Source organism: Semicossyphus pulcher, unplaced genomic scaffold (genome assembly GCF_022749685.1).
Source record: "Semicossyphus pulcher isolate SPU_LCO1_2020_fin unplaced genomic scaffold, fSemPul1.0.p SCAF_25, whole genome shotgun sequence".
In the NCBI taxonomy this organism is placed as follows: domain Eukaryota; kingdom Metazoa; phylum Chordata; class Actinopteri; order Labriformes; family Labridae; genus Semicossyphus; species Semicossyphus pulcher.
The window spans coordinates 7,556,873-7,579,360 of record NW_027211699.1 but is presented as its reverse complement, the minus strand read 5'-3'; the positions used below and the strand labels follow the sequence as shown (position 1 = coordinate 7,579,360).

Genomic DNA, 22,488 nt, shown 5'->3' with positions numbered 1-22,488 from the left:
TAACTGCGCCAGCGGAGGAGCAACGAGTGTGCCTGCTAGAGAGGCTTTAAAACAGGCTACAACAGAGGCGTTGCATAAGGAGAACAAAACAGGACGTGAATAATGGTTTTATATTTCTTATAGAGCTGTCTGTTAAGAGGAGTAGCATAGTTAAACATCATGTCCATTCACAAGGAGCAGTAAGAATGCATGACACCTTAATGAGTCTGAAACATACCCTGCCAGTTTTATTTTATTTACTAATTAATTTTTTAAAATCATTCTTTAAATGTTAAAATATTTGATATTATTCTTCATATTATATTTGCACATTTTAAGTATTATTTATTTATATGTATATAATTTAAATTAATTGTTTTTATTATTTGTATTTTATTTGTTATTTATATTTACATATTTATTTTAATTTTAAGTACTTATTTCATATTATTTTCATTTTTTTACACATTTATTTCATAATTATTTTATTATATTTACGTATTTTACATAATTTTTTTTATTTATTTTTTTATCTGTTTTAATTTTATTTACGTATTTATTTTATATTATTTTTATTTTATTTACGCATTTATTTTACATTATTTTTTTCTATATTTTTTAATCTGTTTTTATTTTATTTACGTATTTATTTTATATTATTTTTATTTCATTTACGTATTTATTTTATATTATTTTTATTTTATTTACGTATTTATTTTATATCATTTTATGTACTCGATAATGAATTTTTATTTACTATTTTTTAATTTAATTTAACTTTTATCATTTCTATTTATTCATGTTTTAGTTAACTCTTCATTGTTATTTCTTTCTGTGTTTCCATTCTTTCTCATTTGATCAGCAACACTCCATGTTATAATATAATAATAAGTGTATTTGGTATAGCACTTTTCACAGAGCTATAGCCTGTAACATTTCTCTAATAAATACAAAGAGTATTAATTTATTTATTCCTATTAATGGGAATTATATAGAGACGTTGAAGAATGCTGACATTCACAAATTGGCCCAAAAGACATTTATGATTGTTTCTGAACTTGTTAAAAGGAAGTAAATGGTAAGAGGACACGTACCCGGCCTGCGTAGTGAATGATGCAGAAGTCAGCTTTGTCCTTGAGCTGACGCGGCTTCTGAAACTTGGTGTGTGTGCCCTGCTCCTGCAGCACCTTGTCTATGAAGGTCCTGTCTGTGGCCTTGGGAAACCAGCACTCCTCATCCAGCAGAGCAAGGATACCAGGAGGGTTCGTCTGCGGAGACAGATCACATGTAACACATATTTATGAGCAGACACACACAGTCACACACACAGACAGAGACACTGACCGGCCTCTCGATGAGGTCGATGCAGGGCTGCAGGTCCAGGCCGAAGTCGATGAAGCTCCACTCGATGCCCTCCCTCTGGTACTCCTCCTGCTCCAGGATGAACATGGTGTGGTTGAAGAGCTGCTGCAGCTTCTCGTTGGTGTAGTTGATGCACAGCTGCTCGAAGGAGTTCAGCTGAAAGGACGCATAGAGCAGAAGTGAAAGGGTTTTAGTTTAGTGGTGACGGGTGTTCTTCCTCATCGTTTTGTTAAGATGTTTTTTATTCCTTCATCTTCCAAAACTTAATAAATATTAAAAGACCGTAAACCTCTGGATTGAGTTTGATAAATGTGTAAAGTAAAAAACTAGAGTTTGTTGGTATTAAAGCACCGCAGTCCTCACCTCAAAGATCTCAAACCCAGCGATGTCCAGGATGCCGATGAAAGACGCCCCCTGTCGTTTGGTCCTGTCCAGAGCTTTGTTGATGCGGTGGACCAGCCAGCGGAACAGCCGCTCATACGTCGCCTTCGCCAGGGCTTCAACGGCAAAGTCCGCCTGAGGAAACACAAAGACACTATTATATACAGTATATGTACACTGTTATACTCCATCATTAATACATAACCCATTGAGCCTCATTTTATGTTGTGTAACACAGCACTAATGGATGATACCTGTTCTTTGGTCTGTGCCTTCTGTACGTAGTCTCGTCCCACTTTGATCCTCGGGGTGAGGATGGCTCTGGTGAACTCCATGACGTTCATTCCAAGCAGGTGGCAGAGCTTCTGTGCCACTGGGAGAGAGTGAGAGAGAGTGAGGGCAGGAAGTGTGAGTTTGATCATCATGTGAGTCATTTATTGTTTGTGTTGGACACACTGGACGTCCCGTGTTTACCTGTGTTCTCAGGCATGGAGGCCTGATCCGTGTTTCTCTCCTTCTTAAAGATGATGTTGCCAAACTGCAGCACAGCAGAGACCACCTTCAACATGCCTGGCAACGATAAGACAACACTTTATTGATCATTTGATATTACTCTGTCATGCATAAATAATATGCACAACCTAAAACAGGCTTACAAGGCAGTATTATTTTGCAAAAAACAAACAAACAAAAAACCAAGGTTGACCCATAGATTACAGGAAAATATTAAATCAAAGATTGACCTCTGACTTTTTGTTAAATTGGCTAATAAATGAGGTCTAGCAAGTTCCTATTTTCCTTTGGTCCTCAAACTGCAAAGTTACTTCTAACCCTCCTCGTTTGTTCACAAAGCACTGCGATGTTAATGAATTACGTAATGGCAGAGTTTAAGAGGAAACAAAGGGATGTAATTATAGAAATCGAAGGAGAATACGATTGCAGTGCGTTTCACGGCACATCTGGAAGTGCTACTCACAGACGATCTCATCGTGGGAGAAGCTCATGATGTGCATGGCATCCAGCGTCTCCTGGAAGTTGTCCTTGTCCTGCTGGCCGGGGATGGGAAGATTACCGTTGGACAGGAAGCGGTAGTTGTTGAAGCCTTCGAGGAGCAGGTCGGCTGGAGACGCAGAGGAAAGAAGAGAGAAAGTTATGTTCGATTTTATCCTCATATTTATGCTTTTAATTTATTATTCTGTATGTTTTTACTACTTAATGTTCAGTGCTGCATTTTACGATGCATTAGGAGCATGATGTGTGTTGATTTTGCCCTCAAAGTGACGGTTTGGTTGAAGTGAGGTATGGGTTGCACTTGCATCCTTTCTGTCTAGAGAGTAAACTGGATAATTGACGGAGGGATTGAGTAACTTCTGTTGTAAAGAGTTGAATTGGATCATGAAACAGTGCCCGAACAAGCTACAACTAAAGAAGACACATGATTAGTTGGTCGCTGCTAATTCAAACCAACAATACTGAGCTCTTTTCCTTGCCTGAAGAAACCTCACTGTCACTGTTCCGATACTTTTGTTTACCCCAACTTTAGTGGTCGAGCACTCACTTCTGAGATGCTCTCCAGCTCCTGCCAGCAGCCGGTAGAAAATGTGGAAGGTCCTCTCGTCTTTGGCCTGCCTGATGGCCCTCGACTTCTCCAGGAGGTCTGAGAGGAACGGTTAAGGACTGACCAGGAAGTGAGACCATGAAAACCAGGAAACTGATACTGTCACTGTTGTAGTTTTAAAAATATGTTACGTTTCTTTAGAGCATTAACTTTATAGAAACACAAAACTAGACATTAAAAAATCTGAAAAAAATGCTGTTATTAAATATCTGCTCATTGGGAAGAACACATCAGGGTTTACATGCATTTTCAGGGACTTTAGCAACTCCTATTTTCATTTGAGAACTTGAGGAAAGTATTGAAGAAAGTAAAAGAATCCAGGTTATAACTGGGGGATGAAATGTTTATTCTGTTGCAGTGTTGCAACAAAGAAAGAAACCTCACGTTATTTCCCTCCTCAGGCATAAATAAACTTGAATAAAAATGCGGACAAAACAATAAAAAACTTGCTTTCTTTAGAGCGGAGTACCCCCCTTTTCTGTGCGGTGAACGGCATTCTTGTGGTTAAGCCTGTCAGCCGCTCTCAGCTCGAAAGTCAACGCGCCCTGTTTTTAAGTCTCCTCTGCTGCGTTTGAAACCATCCTTTGACCTCTCGCTCCGTCAGCCCGTCCCGGTAATGAGGATACAAGTTTCAATGTTGGCCCCGACGATGTAGCCCGTGACGTCAAAGTTGATTCTGATGAACTTCCCCTGCAGGAAACAAGATGCAGATTTATGTTGAAACTTCACATGGATGATTGAAAAAGCTGATGATGTCACTTCTGCGCTTTAAAAGACACTTTTTTCCAGATTAAAAAAGCACAGTCAGGAACAGCGTGACTATATTAGGTAAAAGCCAGGTTAACAGGTCAGAAAGAATCCGAGGCATGTCTGTGGTTTCCTGAAAGTGAACGTGTGTCTGAATCTGTCTGCTGGTCATCGCTGCTTCTCATCTGAGCCAGCGAGTGATTCATGAGGTCTGGACGCCGCGGTGGTTACTGTGGGCCACATGCTTTACTGAGTCATACAAACGCTTAGACACAGAAATGTTTAACTCGTGTTTAATCGGGGAAAAATATGTGTAAAAATTATATTGTGGTTTTATGGTTGGGGGGGGGGAGTATAGGGCCAGACTGTGTCTTGGTGTGGAGCAGTGACTTCTTGTCGTCCCTGCAGTCTGGTGAGCTGTAAAGGAGCTGGTAGGTGGATTCTGTTTATTTCAGACAGTTAAGTCAATTATATTCCCCAAGTTCCCAGTTTTCCTGAGTCGAGCTATGAATTTTAAATGTGAGCAGCTAGAAGGTTCCTACTTTGAATCCCAGTTCGGACACAGTGGGCCTTTCTGTGTGGAGTTTGTATGTTTCCTCCGGGTACTCCGGCTTCCTCCCACAGTCCAAAGGCACGCTCGTTAGCTTCACTGGTGACTCTAAAATTGCCCGTAGGTGTGAGTGTGAGCGTGAAAGGTCTGTCTCTGTGTGTCAGCCCTGTGATTGACTGCCTATCAGTCCAGGTGTAACCAGCCAATGACAGCTGGGATCGGCTCCAGCCCCCTGAACCCTGAACTGATGTAAAGTTTACCTAAATCCGTTTCCCCTTCTGGATACAATCTTTACACATGTTTGACTCAAGCGATAATTTAAACAGGGACTCACAAAGCGAGACGAGTTGTCATTTTTCACCGTCTTTGCGTTGCCAAAAGATTCCAGGATCGGGTTGGCTTGCAGCAGCTGGCGTTCCAGCTCGCCCTGTGGAGAGAGACAGAGAGGTAAGAAGCCAGCTAGCTGTCACACCTGGCACCACTTAATGAAGCTTTTATCACCAGTCATCACATTTTTCTGCGTCGGCCAAAACACACACAAGCTGGTGAGGCAAAATCAAACCTTGGGACGAGAGCAGCTGGAGGAAAAAGTTGCTAAAATAATCTTTCAGTCATTCTGTTGGCTTTACTTTGGTCAGCTGCAGTAGAATGTGATTTCTGTCGGGGGAGCTCGACAAGTTAAACGGGCCAACACAACCAAATAGTTTGCAGAACTCGTGAAACCACAAAGGCAATATAGCGAGTGTGTTTAAACACATGCCATACTGTATGTGGTTACTCGAGAGCCTCTTCCGGCCGGCGCATTCCTCTGGTCGTGATGATATACTGTATATATATCCAAAGGCTGCAGCACCACCATGGTAATGATGGCTTCCTCCCAAATCTGAAGAGCCTGGTTGAAAGGTGGTCGGGACATTCCCTGCAGACCCTGAAACCTCCAGTTGCTCAACACATGTCTGTCTCTTCTCTGCGGGGCAGAAATAGCACCTATAGCAGAACCTGTCCGTCTGACTCCAGGATGCTCCTCGAGACAGACGGAGTGGTTATAGAGTTCCACAAACTCAACCATTTTAAAGAACGACTTGTGCCGACCTCATCTCAAATTTAAAATAATAACTCTTGAGGATGTCGTGGTTGTGCAGTGGCTTCATGGTGTTCTTATCTCTTGTTACTTACGATTGTCTTGCATTATGTGGAATCCTGCAATATGTGTAATGTGATATGTGTAATTTGTGATTGTGATCTGTGTACGTGTTTGTTTTTATTGTTTTTTGTCTATAAATACTAATATGGGGACAGTAAATATTTGCAGCATTCGAAGATACAATTCCTTTCTGGACAACCAAGTGTATCGTATCTATCGTACCGCATTGTATCTTAAAGTATCGTATTATATCGTATCTTAAAGTATCTTAAAGTATCGCATCGTATCGTACTGTATCGTATCGTGTCGTGTCGTATCATATCGTATCTTAAAGTATCTTAAAGTATTGTATCGTATCGTATCGTATCTTAAAGTATCGTATGCCAGAAAAATAAGGAAGTGGGTTTGAATGGTGGCGCAAGCGGGGGACAAATCGGTGAGTGCGTTATGGAAATGGGTGTAACCAGAATGTGTGTGTGTGTGTATGTGCAATCCTTTGGGATGAAAATCCAGATTGTTACAATCTTACTGTATTATATCGTATTGCGTTGTATCATATTGCATCGCATTGTGTCGTACACGTATCACACTGCATTGTATCTAATCGCACCATAATGTATCATTTTGTATCACATTGTATTGTACTATATATCATCATATCAAACTGTGACATGTTATATCACAGCATATTGTATCTTATGGTATCATGTGGTTTCAGTTAGTCTCTCCTAACGGCCTCACATGGATATGTGATGTAAAACAATATGCAGGTATAGTGAAGCTCTTCATACAGGATTGTGATGTATTTGTTGTCTGTCTGAATGTGCTGATACCTGATTGCAGCTAACTCTCTGCTACCTGCTAGCAGTCGGGAGTAACTATCCTTCACATTTTTTCCTTTATCTTACAGGCTGAAAATAACATGAAAAAGTTCAAAACATCGCTGTATGCATTCCTAAACGTGTCGCAGTCTGGTCCTCTCTGGTCTGGTTTACCTCTTATACACCACTTCATCTCCCCCTTTTCTCCTCTCTCCTCCGCCACATCTTTCCTCCCCTCCGATCCCTTGTTCTACATTCCTCTGGCCTGTGCTCAGAGGCAGCCGTAATGCAACGCAGAGGGAAAGCGGCATTAAGGAGGTCAGTGTGGATGGAGGGGAGCGCTGAGGCCTTGAATCACAGCTACTGAAACGCAGCACATTAAAGAGGCATTCAGCCGGATTGTGTGAGCTCAAAGCTGCGGGTTCGAGGTTTCGCCCGTGCCTCAACACTTATTAGATTTACAGAGGACACAGAAACATCAGGTCCTGGTTTGGGAGGAGGGGAGGAAAATAGCCACCAGATAAATCAAGCAGAGAAGAGGTGAGCCAGAAAATATCAGCAGATTTTTTTTGTTGCTATAGGAACAAAATATTGTGGATTAAAATCGGAAAATCCAGGTGAGGCATCATAGAAGCATCTCCTGGGTTTGGTCATTGGCTGAGCAGCAAAATCACATAGTTGATAATAATATGATCAAAGCCAAGGCTGCAGAATGGGCTCTACATACATGCATCTACAGAACATCACCAATGGAAAATGTGCATGAATATTTGACAGACTGGGCATTTGAGGCGAGATGTTTAGTGCGGCTGTGGTCTGACTTTCACACTGATTTAGAAGTTCATGTATTCTTGCTTAACACCAAAAATAGAGCACTGGTAATCTTTTACAAAAACACTATACACGAGCAGGAAAACTAACAAAGAGTGAAGGCTTATTATGGCATCAAACTTCTGCATTGGTGCCAGACTTTTGTGCAGGTTATGCAGCATATAGAAAACAAGCTACCATGTGTGCGTGACTGATCTGTTTTATTCAATTTCCATGTTCATGTTCAGCCATTTATCATCAGATCCATTAAAGTCTGCTCTGTTTGGTCATGCATCGTAATGTAGAGTTTAATGTTCTTTCTAATGTGTCCCACAAAAGCACTGGCTAAAGAGCCTGCTCCTTTTTTACGCCTTCTCTTCTTCTCAATCTTTATAATCTGGCTTTTAATTTGGAGTAATCTTACAGTCTGAGTCTGACTTTTTAATCTTTGTTTTTACGATAGCTTAATCCCTGGTGTTTATTTGTTCTTATTTAACTTTCTACTGATTGTAATTTACTGATTTCTGATGTTCTATCGATTCGACTCTTTTTATAGTCTATGTTAAACACTTTGGGCTGCATGTTTGTATTAAAGGCATACATTTTCTACTTCCGATATTTCTTGTATTACATACAAAGTTCATAAATGCTTTGCAATAATCTTTTCTACACTGTGCAATACTACTGCAATATTTAATTTCTGGTTATAATCATGCTACACATCATGTGTGTTTTTATCTTGGCTGTACAATTTTCTGTGCAGAAAAATAATCCCATGCAGCTCTATTGACAAGGACTAATGTTTACATAGTGTGTATTGTTTTATTACGATTATTTTTGTCCTGTTTTTTTCTTTCCTTTGCTGTTTGCTATTAGCACCTGTACTTTTTGTCAAATTTTATTTTAGTACTTTTTTAATTTGCCTGTTTCTTGAGCTGCTGTACGAAGTAAATTTCTCCTGTGGTGGATCAATAAAAGCTCATCTTATCTTATCTTGTATAAACAAAGTTGAGTTGAGTAGCTATCTTGGACTGAAACAGGCTTGTTTGAATTTAATCCAGCAATTGGAAAGAGTCACAACCTGTTTAGAGAGACGATAAAGAGTGATTGAGTATATTGTGGAAGCATTTTTCTGCTATGAACTGATGAATTTGCCTTTTCTGCTCCATTACCTTGAATGGGACTTGAATCAAAGTCTGGCAGCAACGCTAAAAATCAGATAGAGTAATGACAGTTGTCCTTCCTTAGTTTCCCAGCACTTAACAGGTTCATTGACAGGTTTGACCTTTTCTTTCTGTATTTGATTGACGTGTGTTGGTAATAAAACCTCTTACTCTTCCAATAAACCCAAACCAACTGATAAAACAAAGAGTTTAAGTTTCATGAGCCGGCCGGTTTAACGGCAGATTCACTGGGCTTCAAATAATCACGTGAGCGGACCGAGCCAGCACAAACAAATACCTCAGAAGAGAACACAGAGAGAAGCTCGGACTAGACCGTCAGCATCATTATGGAAGCGGCAGAGATTTAGACAGAGGGGCATGCAAGTTCACACCAACATCAGAACGGACAACACACTCGATGAGAGGAAGCGGGAGATACACTTGCCTGTAGCTTGAATGCTTTGGGAGATTCGGGCTGTTTGTTATGGATAAACAAATGGAAGTGTTAGAACCTGAAGCGCTTATGTCAGACACAAGCCAAAGGAAACAACAGAACACACTATCGCAGAATAGACCAGTCAGGCTATATTACAGGTATTAGGTTAGCTGTGGATTAATACAAACGTATTACTAGCTCAATATCATTACTAAGCTATGCACTATTATTTTTCTAGGAAACAGAAACATCACAAATGATTTATTGAATAGTTTGAAATTTTGGGAAAAACACCTTTTCACTTTCTTGCAGAGAATGAGCTGAGAAGATGAGTACCACTTTTATGTCTGTGTGCTCAAGAGAGAGTACAGCTAGCAGATGGTTAAAAAAAAAAGTTTTAAAGTCAAGATGAAACGGCGTTTCGAGAGTATCTAGCTTCCGTATCGTGACGTATTTCCGAGTGAAACAGGACGTGCAGGTGGGACATATCATTAGAGGGATTTGATTTGATCGTTGAGAAGTGGGCGTGGACAGACGTTCTCCACAGCGCAGTAGCTAGCTAACTGACCGAGCGTTCTTGGTGCTCTGCGGCTAAAAGTTGCAGATTGATTGGTTGAAATCGTTTGGTGCTAACTTACGTAAACACGCGGGAAATTTAGTTTTGTAAAAAATTATTGGATTTTGATATAAGAATACGAAGAAATGGATTTTCTGGGGGTTTTTTTGCCCATATTGTCAAATAGATGCACAACGTTACTGGGGGTGTGATCTAAAAGGATTAAAATGACATTTTTCATTTCACCTCGACTTTAAGGGTGCACTGCGGACGACATCTATGCCCAATTAATATAACTTGTATGTGCTAATATCAACCGGTAATTTATCGACCCTGGTATATATCGTGCAATCCAGGAACCCTCCGGTTATCGTATGGCGACACGATATAGCCTCAGGGAGCTGCGGACAATTTTTCAGGGCTCCCACTTTCCCCAGTCAGACGAGCAACTTGAGTATAGACATTATATATGGTGCATCCTTAGTATTTGACAGACAGATACGAGAGTGGTATTGATCTTCTCACCCTGCCTGGAATGAATTCCCAAATGTCTCACTATGCCTTTAAGTAACAGATCTGTGGAGGTAACAAACATGTGGTGTTCAAAAAGGGATGTGATGGAGAGCATAGTAAAAACTGGAGGCCTATGCGTGGGTAAGGATAGAGAGGGGAACATGTCGGCAGTGGGGTTCTCACGGGAATGTTGTGGTCTTTGCGTCCTTTGTGCGAGGAGGCAACATGGGCCAGGTACTGGATGACTTTCTTCGTGTTCTCCGTCTTGCCGGCGCCTGATTCACCCCTGAAAGAAAGACAGCAGACAGTTTGTGTTTAAAATGGGTTAGTTTGGATCCAAAATATAACACACAAAAACACAATGAATAACCAATCAGGGCAGCGGTACACAAGCAACTCTCATGTTCTGCGAGGTAAAAACACTGTTTTTGTCAATGGAGTCTGGTGGCTCTGAAAAGGCCAATGTTAAAAGCCAAAATAAGGCATCTTACTCAAAACAAAAAACTCTGTAGGGATCCTTTCTAAGATATACTCCAGGTTTTTACTCTATTTTCTGTCACTTCAAATATAAAAATATTTCAGCTTTTCTTTTGCACTTATGAATTTCAGGCATCTAGTTGTGAAACATTTGGCCAATTACAGGAAATGACCTGTGTAAGCCCACCACAGTTTACAGAGAAAACAGTGTAAAACCCAAACCAAAGCAGCTCTCACTCATCATTATAGTGGTTAGGTTTGATTTGGGAACCTAAAGGGACAGAATGCACAAAGGGAAGAGGAAGAGAGGTAGAGAGGCAGAAACTATCAGTTGTTTTCTGCATCCGTCTCTTTTACTGGAGAACCCTGCGGTTCCGTGGGACAGTCTCCAGAGTTTCCAGGCTCTGCTTTCGGGCCGTCTCTAATGATAGCTGTGTTCAGGCAGGGCCGTCCACAGCTCCCACAGTCAGAGAAACCAGGACCAGCACAGAAACCAGCAACACTACATCTAGCTACATACCGGTGGCTTTAGTGTAGCCGGCTATTAGCGACGCTGCACTTAGAGCTTTAGTTGCTACAATTGGATGGGCGAGTCCTCGAACACGAGATACAGGCACAGACATATAGGTCATGTTAGCTACACATGATCCCAGCTTGGCTTAAAGTCTTCATAGTTTTACAGCAAAAAAAAATCTTCCCATACTTCATCCTTTTTCCTTATAGACAGGATGTGAACATGCAGAGAAAGCAGGACCCAACACTCTGTGTTTCCTGCCTCACATCTTGAAGCGTCTCACGTCAAAGGGTCAAAACCTTTACAGCTCCAAAGTGAGAAAAGTTGTCACGGGCCGCTCCCAGTTAGAGCATAGAGGAACAGTAGCATCTGACATAAGACTAGCGATGCTCTGATCTAAGACTAACTCAAGTCTAACTCTAAAGTGTAAGTAAACTCCCGCACACTGTCTAACTTGCAAAAAAAATACATTTATTGGCTTGCAATGTTTCAGTGCAACATTCATCAATTTGCCTGATGAAGACGGAGCAAGCCAGTAAATGTATTTTTTGCAAGTTAGACAGTCAACAGCATTTGTTTCCTCTCCGTGCACCTGTCCGTTGAAATAGACGTGAGAAGCATTTCTCTAATTTAAATTGGAAATAGTTACAATGAGTTCGATTCCACACCAATCGATTCGTTTATATCTACATGCACATACCAGTCATGGATCAATAGCGCCCAGGAGGCCATCTTGCTCAAAGGAGGAAGCAGGGAGCTAGCCCGCCTGCATGCTAAAGTGTGAGCTAGTTATTTCACGCTTGCAATGCCGACAAGGACAAAGGATGGAGTAGCACTGATAATTATAACACGACAAAACCACCATGCCATAATATAAGAGTTGTAATTGTGTTAAAGTTGTTTGTGCACAATTATTAATTTTAATGATCAATAATAATACAGTAAATGTAGCTCTTTATTTTGTCTTATAGGGTTAAGAAATCTGCAGTAACGTCGGGCCTGATGTTGCCGATAACAAAATGATCCCCGTCTCTTTCACAGTGAGGCGAGGGCGAAGATTTCATCGTAACATTGGTGTGGACGACAACTGCACTCTCCCTGCCTCATGAAGGATTCATTCATTCAAACCTTCAGTGATGAATTCAAACAAGTAGATAAATACTATCAGGTGATTATTGTTCATCACTGCTTGAGACTGAAAAGAAGAAATTACTTAAGTATATGAACTCTGACCTCTCTTTCTGTCACGCTGTAACCAAAGACATTAAGGTAGTGATATTAATTATTATTTATAAGTTTTCAGTTTAGTGAAGTGTCTGAACTGTAGTCACAGTGACAGACAGAGTGACGGCTGGCTCATAGAAACGAATCCTCTGCTGGTTGTAAGTGCAACAAGTGCAAGTTGGACAAAATTATTGGTGCAGACAATTCAGTCATTTCTGGATATTTGTCGGGACAAGTCTCTACCCAATTCTACGCCCTTGCAGTGGGGCCTACAGTATGTTAAAGATTATCGTTTTGGCTTTGGCTTTTATTGATAGGACAGCTGAAGAGAGACAGGAAGTGTGTTGAGTAGAGAGTGGGGGATGACATGCACCAAATGATCACTGTGACTCCGACTGCGTTGAGGACAGTAGCCTCTGTACGTGGAGCACCTGCTCTACCAATTGAGCTAAACCAGCGACCTTAAGCATAACGTATGTTAATCAAACAATAGTACTGAATACCGAAAGCCTAGGGGTCTCATTTATAACCGATGTATATGCACAAAACAGGTCCTTTAAGAGACGTACGCCACTTTCCAAGCAAGGTTCAGATCCATAAGACAAACATGATGAGGATGTTTGCACCTGTGAAACTCTGACCCGTGTCCTTGCGACGAAGACAGCTATGTGTTGAATTAACTGATGCCTCTCACACATTTAACTGCCCTTAATATCAAACATTAATGATCCACGCTACCCTAAGCCCACTCAATACTTAAGCAGCACGACCACAGCTGTTGTTCATGTGTTGATGGCCTCTAATCACATGTAAAGTGCTCCAATAAATACTGTTAAACACTTCCAACGACCACCTTACTTATGTAACACTGAGGTGACGATGCTAAAGAGTCCCCTTTGTCACCAGCAGGGGGTGTGCTTGAATGTAGGCCAGATTAAGCAGCTCTTGTGTGTTCATTGGCAGTGCGTACTGACAGAGTGTGCCACTTAATTACTCTGTGCCATAGAGGATAAAGACAGGGCAACAAACCGCACTCATAACTTCCTCGGTAATGGCTCGAGCCGCTGCACAAACCAGCATCCGCAGAGAGCTATTTGAACCGGCTCTTTAAATACAACACGGCGGGATGATGGGAGCCGGCCAGCTGAGTCAGGGTGAGAGGAACATGGGAGGGAGATGAGAAGGCAGGTAATTCTGGGAGTTACGTGCTGTCATCATATGTTAAATACGATGTTTCCTCTTCCTCACTGTGAGGTACATGCAGTAACTTTCAAGGACAACAAGTGAGCGCTGCCTTTATAAAAGATAACCCCATTAAGGTGCAGCTCCGTAATCTTCATCTTTAGACAGTTTCATTTTCCACACCGTCAAGCAAACGAGCAGATGAACGACCTCATGAGAGGAGAGCTGCAGGATAAATAGAGTTGCAGTACTTACGTGCAAAGGATGGATTGGTCCTCTCGATCTGTTGAGACAAAACAGAAAGAACACAGTCAGCATGTTTCCATCCTCTCTCCGGGTTTCTTTACAGCTACAATAATTACAAAGACGACCTTGTGTGGTCGAGCTGCTCGACTATAAAACTTTAAAAGGCAACTTTAATCTAGTTCCTTTTGTTGGTACGGCACAGCTTTAACATGCTAACACAGGAGCTACAGTACGCTGGGTAAGACTATATAATAATACTAATGGAGTTTATGTGTACAGCACTTAACCAGGTCTACAGAGTGCTTCATAAAACATAAAACACAACAATAAGAAACACAACAATGCAGGAATAAAACAGGAACACATACAGAATAACAGAGGAGCAATTTCAAATAAACAAAACATCATGGAGAAAATGTGAAAAATTACAAGAAAGCCGTTCGATAATTGGTTTTCAAATGGGATTTAAAAGTACCAAAGTCAAGCGTACATTTCACAGCCTCCTCCGTCCAGACTCCCCTGCAAACCCAGCGCTGTGTGAAGGCAATAAAGTGACGCTCAGACTCGTAACTGAAGCTGCAACACCTTCCATCACACAGGGATTCAGACCCAGGTCCAGATGACAGGAGTAGCTACGTTCACTGACGTGTGTGACCTCTCAACTCTGAAGGTCCTGCTGTGAACTACAAAGACTCCAGAATCCAGAGGGAGCCGACCCGTCAGTCAGCTAACAGAATGCCGTCACAATCAGAGCATGTCACTAAACATGTGGATCCCACTTCATCAACACCGTCCTTCAAGTTCCCAATAGCTGTCAGGGTCGGCCTCCTTCGAAGGACGTGGATTGGTTCCCTGAGTGACGCCCTTAGCCCTAACCAAACGCCGCTCCTGTCGCCTTGCAACAGGTAGCTAGCTGGCTAACTAGCTAACATACCGAACATCACGTAACTTTATTTTTTTTTTAAGTGGCCTTTGCCTTTTTTGGATAGGACAGTGGACAGATTTGGAAATAAGGGAAGAGAGAGCGAGGTGACCTGCAGCAGAGGGTCGAGTGTCGAGTGTCGAGTGTGAGTTGAACCCGCTGCATGGAGGGCTGTGCCTCCGTACACGGTGCGCACGCTTTAACCACAAACAGAGGCAGCACACATGACGTAAATATTCTTAGGATACATGATGCACACAAACGCACACACACATACAACACATTGCATCTGTGACATTTTTAATTTTTTATATTCTTACTATATTTATGTGTTTTTACTGCAGGGCCATGCAGTACAGTCATTTTACTGGCCATCTGTAGGCATGACACAAATAATGATCTTGAACTTGAAATATAAGCGAAAGTTAAAAATGGAGTAAGAAAAAAGGAAGGAGGGGGTCACTGAAATACAAAGTACAAGAATAAAGATGAGAATCAGTCAGAGGTTTCAGGGAATGAGGATCTCAGCAGTTTCAGACTTCGTTTGGTGTTTACAAGATTTAAGAGGAGAGGTGGTGAGTTAGACAGAACCTTTATCATCTTGGTACTCATAGTGACGGATAATATCCCCAAGATGAAAATCATTGATCCACTACTTTAGGTACCGGTACCTGCAAAATAAACTTCTTGGTTGAGTTAGTTAAGCTATACAAGAACCGACTGAAAACTGCACAAGCATCCACAACATTACAGGCCTGGTTGTAGTAACTTAGGCCTACTTAACCCAAGGTCATCAAGCATAATGGAGCCCATGAGACAAAAACAAAACACAAACTCTAAAATGTCAAATACATATGAACTTTCTAAAAGCATCTTCTAAACCGCAGCTACAATTACAAACTCGTATATTATAATATACATAATAACTTTAACATCATGAATCAGCCATGACTTCAAATCAAAGAACTGTTTGCTTGTGTTCAGCGTGTTGAAATAAAGCTGACATCACTGAGCTGTTCAGTGCAGAGCCGACACAGCTGAAATGACCTCCTCGCATGCTTCAGCCACAGGTCAGAAGCTAAAATATCTGAGACGAGCAGCAGGGAGGAGGAGTGGAAATCATCTCTACAACACAACCTGTTGTCAGTGAGGCCTTCGTACGACTTTATTGGGGACATTTTTCATCATGTCACAGGTTTAATAATGATTTAAAGTAATACTTCCTGCACCAGTCTCTTAATGTATCTCTCTACTATCCCCCTCAGTTGTTTCTGACATTCTTGTGGCAGGAAGCGGGGAGATTTTTCATTTCCTGACAAAGACAAATTTGGGAACACCTCCACATTCCTGCACTCAATAAAAAGTGAGAGGAATGGGGCCACCATGTGTGCACTCACATCTCGACCAGCTACAAGCTGAGAGCCTGTGTAACACTGTGTCTGGGACTTTCCTGAAGGTTACTACTGAAGAATGTTTCTGTTTTATTCTCAAAGACTCTCCCGTGTTTTCCCCCAGCTTGAATAAAGCCACTTTAGCATGACCATAATTACCTAGAACCCTCTAATGAGTAATAATAGTGCTCTCTCTGATAGCCAGTCTACCAAAGAGACAAAGAGGTGAGCTTAGAAGCTTTTGGCTTCTCCACAGAGGGACTAATTTGCCTCCTATGACCCACTAACTCACACCTTGTTGATGTGGGTCAGGTGGTCTTTAAGGTGTTAACTTCCCCCAAAGTAATGACCTTTGCTCTTGTAGAGTCTAGAGTGTGAACTTCACGTGAACAGTGAGTTAAGCTGTAGGTGTCACATCTTAAGCCCCTTTCACACATGCACTGCACTCCTGAAAACTTCCAACATTGTCCGGGTGGGCTGAAAGTGTGAACGCAAAGGGACAAAGTTTTCACCCCGACTTTTTCCTGCCAGCCTCTGAGTTAAATGTCTGCAAGAAGTCAGGGTGAGCCGATGTGTGAATGCAGCAGGTAATAGACCAGGAACATTTATATCATTGGACCAGAAGAGCGACGCATAACAGGATGTCTAAAAACATCCGAGGTTGAGGAAGAAGGATCGTTTACAAAACTGGCAAGATGAAGAGATTCGGGAGCTTCTGGCTGTGAGGGCTGAACGCAGCATCATCTTTACATCATATCTTACACCTCATGAGACCCCCTTCCCCCTGTCTGACAAGGATATCTCACACTATAGGTGCTTTTCGACCAAAAGTACCAGGAACTTTAATTCCAGGAGCTTCTAAATGGTTCCTTTGGCCCATTGCTTCTCCACAGCGGCCTAAAGTCCCGGGAAGATTATGCGAATCAGGCCAATGACGTATGGAGAAGCAATAAAAGTAGCTGCACTCCACCACCAGTCCAGTAGGAGGCGGTAAGGTGCCTGCACCTCGTCGTCGGTCCGTCTGTCGTAGGCTTTCTTCTCTGACTCCGTCTCAAAGCACGGCGATAAACAATCTCGAGGCCCGATGATAACAGTGAGCGTGCAGCTGCAGTCTTTTAAACATGACAGGTGAAATAAAACGCAGCGAGTCCTCGACCAATCAGAAACAATCAGCACTGCAGGCCCCGCCCTGAAAGTTCCTGGACCTTTGGAAAGTACCCTGGAACTAAATTTAGACCCTGGTTCCTGCTATCGAAATGCACAGAGATCCTCAAAGGGTTCCTCGTTCCTGGGGAAAGTTCCTGTGTAACAGGGCTTTAAACGGCTCCTCTGTTTGTCTCTCTCCTCTGTCTCTCGCTCTATCCCACTTTCTCAACCCATCCAGTTGCAGGTCTCTGGTCACCAATGAGTTTTTTCTTGCCACAGTTCCCAAGTGTTGCTCAGTGATGTATTAATGTTGGGTCTTTGTAAATAATATAACAAAAAGTGCGGTTAAAGCCTGCTCTTTATGTAAAGTGTCCTGAGGTAACTTTAGTTGTGATTTGGCGCTGTTTTGATTTGATTGATTGAATTGAATGCCGTGTGCGTGTGTGAATCTGGATGCTGTTTTCCTCTCCAGTGAACATCTGCTGTTCTCATCACATAAGGATGGATGCAAACATAATGCAGACAAGCTGAAAAAACCAATATGAGCCAAAATGCACAAATAATACTAATGTTCTCTCCTGTAACAGGGAGAATGATGAATGAGCTGCTCACTTTGACTTATCTCCCCTGATGCTGAGGCCGTGTTTGAAACACAGATCAGAGTCTGATTGCTCTTCCTCTCTGTTTAATTAACACGAACCTGAAGCTTATCAGATGCCCCTGATGTTGATTCTTGCACCTCCTGAGGCTCGCAAAACTGCGTGACCCATCATGCACATAAGAAACAGTCACCGAACAGCCTCAGAGCAACATCAGCTCAGCTTCACATGATTAAAGACAGAACCAGACTGCATGCGTGACCTCATGCTTCTGAAATTAGCGCCGCGCTGCAATCTGCAACCGACGGGAACAAGTCGAGTTTGTAATTATTTTTTAAAACCGCAGTCTGCCAAAATTCCTGTACAGTTACCTCAAGTGTTTTTTAGGGGCCTTTATAAACACCATGCGACTGATAGGTTTGCCCTCTGGTGCACAGAAAGCAAGCAGAAAATGTGTCACAGTAGAAAAGCAGCCTTCCACATGTTGTAAAGATCTGACAGTGAGTGAGATAAGATGACCCAAAGAAACACACACACAGAGCCACACAAAGACACTAGCTTCATTCTCTGCTCACCTGACATCTATTCACCCAGCTACTTTTTATTTGACCTTCTGCTCCTCTGTGGACGTCTATCATCACATTTAAACCCCCCAGCTCTCCCTCTGACAGACAATCATCCCTTTAATCTGCTTTCACCTTTACTGACTTTGTTGTCACAGCTCTGTCTGTGATACTACTGTTTTCTCTGTGTGTCCCCGTTTCCCTTGTGTCTCCTCCCCCCTGTCTGTCTTTGTGTGTGTGTGTGTGACTCTGGAGGGCGTGGCTTCACAATAAGACACCTGGCTGTATCACATACCTGCAACTTATCTCCTCATCTGCCTCAGTACATGAACCCCGGCTTCACCTTTACTCATCGCCAGATTATTCCGTCTAGTGGTAGCTACAGTCGGCTGTATTCTTTTTTTGATTGTATTCCTATTGTCTTTTCAAGTGACATCAACATGTCTGCCCCTCGTGTCTGTGCTCCACCTACAAACATTCCCACTCCAAACGATTCTTAGTCTGCCTCCAGAGCTACACCAGTGCCAGAGATCTTCCTGCGTTCAGTCTCCTCCACTCGGCCTCAGCCTGCCAGCCGGTCAGCCCTTTGTCCGTCCTCTGCTCAGCAATAAACCACCTTGAACTCTGTTTTGCCTGCTTGTTTCTGCTTTTGGGTCCCTTAAAATTATTACAAACCGTAACCTCTATTCTTCCATAAGGTCAGTAAAAAATACAGTAGATGCTGACGTCACTTGCTACAACCAAAGTGAAGTATGTTTCCTGTGTGACAAAAATATACATTATTATTTAACAGGGGAAAGCCTGTACGACCAACCCTGTATGCGCACACCCCTCAAAACTGATTCCATATACTGCACACGTTGGTGTTGTAGTGTAAGATATTTTTCCTACCTCTAAATAATGTAATATTCTTTGCTAGTTCCATACTTTTGTAGTTTGGTATCGTTTGAAAAAGAATCCAGAATCAGTTCCTCTTTGACACTCTTGGGGCCTGTGTCCACTAACAGCATTTTAGCAGTCTGCAGGCTGCTGTGAACGCCAGGTTTCACACAGTTTTTTCTACACGCTGCCCATAAATATAGATATGAAGATGCCGCATGTCGACACGGTGGCCATATTGGAGAGGGGTAGCGCTGCCTCCGAATTTATGAAAGTCTATGACGGCAGGAGGTCTTTCCACAATTAAAATATTGACAACTCGCTGAATTGTGAATCGATTTTTGTTTGTTTTGTCAAAAACGCCCGACATGTACTTATGATCCAGGATACTTCTATGGTGCCGCCTCAGCAGGCTTTGGAGAACTGGCCAATCAAAAGAAAGGGCTTGTAGGGTGAGGTTTCTTAAAGGGACAGCTGACTGAGTCGTTCCAGTCAGAGGCTGTATGAGGGCCTGCACGGAGCACCAGTGAGAGATTTTTTTAAATTGTGAATTATGCTAATTATGAAGCTTGAAATTAGTATTATACCTGCCCTTTAAACTTATGTTTCCAAAGAAACTCAATATGGCCGTGATGTGGTGCAAACTTTTGAAAGGGATGAGTAAAACCTAATATTCTAACCCGACCTGTGCTGTGAGTGGGTGGGTGCGTGCATCCATCTGCTCCTCTTGGCAGCTGCTGCTTCCTACAATCACCACAGCAACTAACTGCCAGGTCACATTTACCCAGGGTGCCATGCTGGCAGGGCAGAGGTTGCACCAATCAAAGTGAGCGGAGGCTCATTAGTGCCTCAGTAAATCTTCACCCGCTTTGTGTTTCCCCTTTCTCTCTGTCGCTCTCATTTCCCCTCTTTCCCGTCATGAATCCAGCAACGCCAGATTACTGCGACCACTGAAGAGTATTTTTCCACTCCAACAGATGTTTTTAATTTCATCACATCATCAGAACTTTGAGCTATTTCCACCGCAACAACTCACAGCTAATCATATAGTTAATGTTCGTGTCAGGCGAACATAAGTTGGCCCATTCATTCATCAAGATTACAGGTCAGTGAATGTTTGGAGACAAAGAAAATGCAAGTGACTGCACGGGAGAAGGCGGCTAACACAGTTCACTGAGGGGTGAAATGCCTCAGTGAAATGCGAAATGTGAAATTTTACATCCAACTGATGCAACATCCATTTCCAGGTCTATAGCGACACTTATTTCAGAGGTGGTTTCACTTATAAATCCAATATACTCTGCACACGCTCGTCTCACGGGTGTAAAAAGATGATACTGTCAGGCACTAGTCTCACTTTACACTCCCATGTCAGGGGCAGAGTCCGTCTTACACAGCAGGGTTCCCTTTGCTGCTACTAATTTATCCCCCTGGAGGATTAAACAAACCCTCATTCCTCACATTCCTGAGCGTTCCCCCTCTCCCTCCGTCTCCACCAAAGCCCCAATCATTATCATAACTCCCTCTTATTGACCTTATTTCACCTCAGCAGCCCCCTCCTCTCTGTAAATCTGTTTATTGTCCTGCTCTGATTCCCATACATGTAATCTATTATTGCTATTATGGAGTCCTTGGCGAATATAGTGATTTCGATTAGCAAGAAGCCAAGAGATCAGGACATTGATACATGCTTCTAGAAGGGTAGACGTGTAAATACCTTGGTATGCAAAAACATTACGAATTAACATTGAAGCTGTGGGTCAACACGGCAGCCATCTTCCTTTGTTGACAGGAAGCTAAAATGCTATTATAAGGTTATACTGCTGTGTTTAAGGTTCAAATCATATAGAAATAAGTAATCTGAAAAATAATTAACATTTTGCCACTTCCAATTTAATCTGCAGCTGAAAAGACAATAAAAGACAAAAATCCGTCCATATTACAAGTTGAAATGGCATATTTATACCACATTAGCTACCAATAGCTAATGTTAGCATTCAACCATTTCTTAGCTAACATAACGTTAGCTAGGGAGTTCATTTCTGCCCGAAAATTACATAAGCTAGGAATTTATGCCTTTCCTATTATATAGTTGGACGCTAACAAGCAATAATATGAGCTAATTAGCTCCTACCAAACGCTCATATCACAAGGGACTAAATGCTAACATTAGCTACCTGTTGACTGTAGCTAACGAGTCATTCCATTGTCCCATTGTCCCTCCAGATTTTCACTATCTGTTGTCTAACTGTTTAATATTATTACATGATAGTTCAGGAAGATAGTAAATTGTTATCTTAAGGTATAAGACAGGAGTTAGATGAATGCTAACGTTAGCTGTTGACTGTAGCTAATGAGTAATCCAATATTTTGTTTCAACTTGAAATATGGCCAATAGTCAATCGAGATTTTCTGTTGTCTTACCGAACTATTACATGATAGTTTAGGAAAAGAGTAAATTGTTAGCCTAAGAGTTAAAACAAGACGCTAACGTTAGCTGTTTTGATTTAGCTGTAAGCACCCTGTAGTCATCAAATATGTTGTTTTAACTTGAAATATGGCGCGATGTCTTGATGGATTTTCACTTTACTTTGGGTTTTCAGTTGCTGATAAATCAGGGAACAGTTAAATGACACTTATACGACCTCCAACCAGGAACACGTGAGATCAAAACAACATTTTTTATAACAGGAAAATGAGAAAAATGGCCGCCATGTGAATATGGTGAATCGGTTTTGCTTGAATTCGCCAAACGTCAAGCGTAGAACAAGTTTATTCCCTGGTTTTAATGCGCCGCAGTCTGACTGTAAATGACAAAACTTAGGCTCATTTAGCCTCTAAGCTAAACAGATTTGAGGACACTTAACCACGACCACCAAAAAACTCCATATAAACTGCTGAAACCAAAACCTAAGTGCACACAAAAAACACTAATCATAATAACGTCCATATATTGGCCTTCAGCAAAATGTCTCCAGAATGATGCCTCAAGTCTAACCCTCAAATTGCACTCCTAATTGATGTAAACCTTCGAACCCTCCATGATTACGTTCACACATTTAATCTCATACTTTTGGTTACATTTGCAAGATAAGGAGACTAAACGGAAAAGTCGACACCAACTTCCTGATTGGGAACATGCAGCTCTAAAAGCGTGAAATGATGTATGAAAGTGGAAGTTGGCTTGAAAACATGATTAACAACCTTTTGGGGTCTTTGCGGCTGGATGCAACACACTTTTTCCACACTGCAGCTCAAACTCTCA

At 41.9% G+C, this 22,488-nt stretch overlaps 1 protein-coding gene across 1 annotated transcript in view; it reads right to left on the bottom strand.

Moving 5' to 3' along the window:
- Nucleotides 1–22,488, bottom strand: part of LOC138604076 (myosin-10-like) — a 65,609-nt gene that overhangs the window by 17,315 nt on the left and 25,806 nt on the right. The window contains exons 4-15 of the mRNA XM_069675912.1: nucleotides 13,733–13,760; nucleotides 10,264–10,366; nucleotides 9,021–9,050; nucleotides 4,972–5,064; nucleotides 3,967–4,030; nucleotides 3,281–3,379; nucleotides 2,699–2,842; nucleotides 2,197–2,292; nucleotides 1,977–2,095; nucleotides 1,705–1,857; nucleotides 1,324–1,497; nucleotides 1,074–1,247 (exon numbers count right to left, since the gene is read on the bottom strand). Of these exons, the coding sequence (XP_069532013.1) occupies nucleotides 1,074–1,247; nucleotides 1,324–1,497; nucleotides 1,705–1,857; nucleotides 1,977–2,095; nucleotides 2,197–2,292; nucleotides 2,699–2,842; nucleotides 3,281–3,379; nucleotides 3,967–4,030; nucleotides 4,972–5,064; nucleotides 9,021–9,050; nucleotides 10,264–10,366; nucleotides 13,733–13,760 (1,277 nt within the window). The remainder of the gene's footprint in view (nucleotides 1–1,073; nucleotides 1,248–1,323; nucleotides 1,498–1,704; nucleotides 1,858–1,976; nucleotides 2,096–2,196; nucleotides 2,293–2,698; nucleotides 2,843–3,280; nucleotides 3,380–3,966; nucleotides 4,031–4,971; nucleotides 5,065–9,020; nucleotides 9,051–10,263; nucleotides 10,367–13,732; nucleotides 13,761–22,488) is intronic.